Below are 1,791 nucleotides of genomic sequence, written 5' to 3' on the forward strand. Positions count from 1 at the left end.
TGTACAGGAGATGTGAGATGATCCTTCCAAGCCAGGGTTGGGGGAGACCATGGACTGTTCTTTCTCAGGGCCCGGTCTGACTGGTTCAAAGGAGGTGACAGCCTCAAAGTCCTTCAGATGGCCCACACGGCTCTCCAGGAGGCCCAGGTGCCCATTCCAGATGTGCCAGGAGACTGGTGGTAGTCCCAGCCTAGCCCAACTGGGGCTTGAGCTCCCCCAATTAGATGCAGTCCATGGAGTTCTCAGGGAGAAGGCCAGGGATGCAGCCAGGAAGGCCCAGGCCCTTAATAGGAGTACAGCTAAGGGGGAGGCCACTGCTCAAGGAAAGGTCCTGGTTGTCCATGGCCTCCAGCCTGTCTGTGTGGTTATCCCAGTTGATGTGGAAGCGGGTCACCCGGGGGTTGGAAGCCAAGATGTTCCGCTGGAGCTGGGGTAAGAAGAAGAGTGTCAAGCTTTGTTATGTGCCCCTCGTTACTCCCTCAGAGCCAGGACTACAAGCCCAGTAAGAGCAGACCTTGCTTACCCACCAACCAGGTCCAAAGTGCCAGGAGAAGGCCTCATGCCTCCTCTTAGGACTAGCTACTGTCAGCCCTGAGGCCTGTCTCTGGAAACAAAGGCCTGCCCCCACACCTGGTCTGGCTCTGTGGGCACTGAGCATGACTGAAAACCTGAAGCAGTGACTCAGGCTCCCAATTCTAATGACTTGGCTTCCCCAGTGTGAAGGCAGACAGGCCCTACCTGAGAAAAGTCTGGCTTCTGGGGTGGGTTTTCCCGCAGCTCAGCGTTGGGGTACTCATTGTTGACATAGTAGCCCACACGGATGAACTCTTGTTCATGGTAGGTGCAGGTGATGAGGACCACGGTCACACCCACAGCATCAGTCTCAGGGATGAGGGATGGATTGGGGGCATCAGCCTAAGGGAAACACATCCTGGACTTTAGCATCAACAGTGACCCCTTCACAAATGGGAACAACGATTCCTGACCAACAGAGATTTAACGGAGCAGACTACAGTCTGTCTTTAGAAATTGATAGTCTAATGAAAGAAACAGACCCAATCATGCAAACGTCTGCAGAAGTTTGAACGTGACAGGTGCCCAGAGGTATTTACCGAATGTTCCCAGCAGATGTCCTGAGACATCAGCAAACTGCTTGGTGTGGCCTAGAGGGCACTGAACAAGTGGAGAGTGGTGTAAGATGAGGCTGGGGACCAGACCACACTGGGCTTACTGGGCCCACTGAGTTGGGGAAATGAGATGTGTAGCAGACAAGTGCCAGGTCAGCCTTGCAGCCCGAAAAGATGACTCTGCAGATGGGATGACAGAGCGCATGGCTGGAAGGCTAACAGTCTTTCTGGGGCCAGGAAGTATATGGACAAAAGTGCATAGACTCTGAGATGTATCGTTATGGATGGGCCTGGCAATATAACTTGTGGGGACCAATTCAAAATGAAAATGAAGGGCTCTCTTTAAAAAAAAAAAACAGAACATTAAGGTGGCTATCAAGGGAGAAGAGCGGAGTATGGGACCCTACCCAGAGACATAGTGACACCAGAGATGGAGGCAGAGACAGTGACGTGGAGAGATGGAGCGGCTGAGGACTCTAGATCCAGAGAGGAAGAGGGGCTGTGTGCTGACGACCAAGGGACAGGCTTGTAGTGTATATACCCTTTGGTTGGTTGATGATGCATGGAGGGGATTGTAACCATGGCAGTGAAACGATATATATATGATAGGATAAATAGAAAGCTAATGTTCTCCCATGTAAACTATCACATAATTCACAATAAA

At 51.7% G+C, this 1,791-nt stretch overlaps 1 protein-coding gene across 1 annotated transcript in view; it reads right to left on the reverse strand.

Annotated features, from left to right (window-relative positions):
• Window positions 1-205: 205 nt before the first annotated feature.
• Window positions 206-1,791, reverse strand: part of ASF1B (anti-silencing function 1B histone chaperone) — an 8,956-nt gene continuing 7,370 nt past the window's right edge. Inside the window, exons 3-4 of the mRNA XM_006874285.1 lie at window positions 739-915; window positions 206-427 (exon numbers count right to left, since the gene is read on the reverse strand). Coding sequence (XP_006874347.1) covers window positions 221-427; window positions 739-915 — 384 coding nt within the window. The 3' untranslated portion in view covers window positions 206-220. The remainder of the gene's footprint in view (window positions 428-738; window positions 916-1,791) is intronic.

The sequence above is a fragment of the Chrysochloris asiatica genome, unplaced genomic scaffold (genome assembly GCF_000296735.1).
Source record: "Chrysochloris asiatica unplaced genomic scaffold, ChrAsi1.0 scaffold00268, whole genome shotgun sequence".
NCBI lineage: Eukaryota > Metazoa > Chordata > Mammalia > Afrosoricida > Chrysochloridae > Chrysochloris > Chrysochloris asiatica.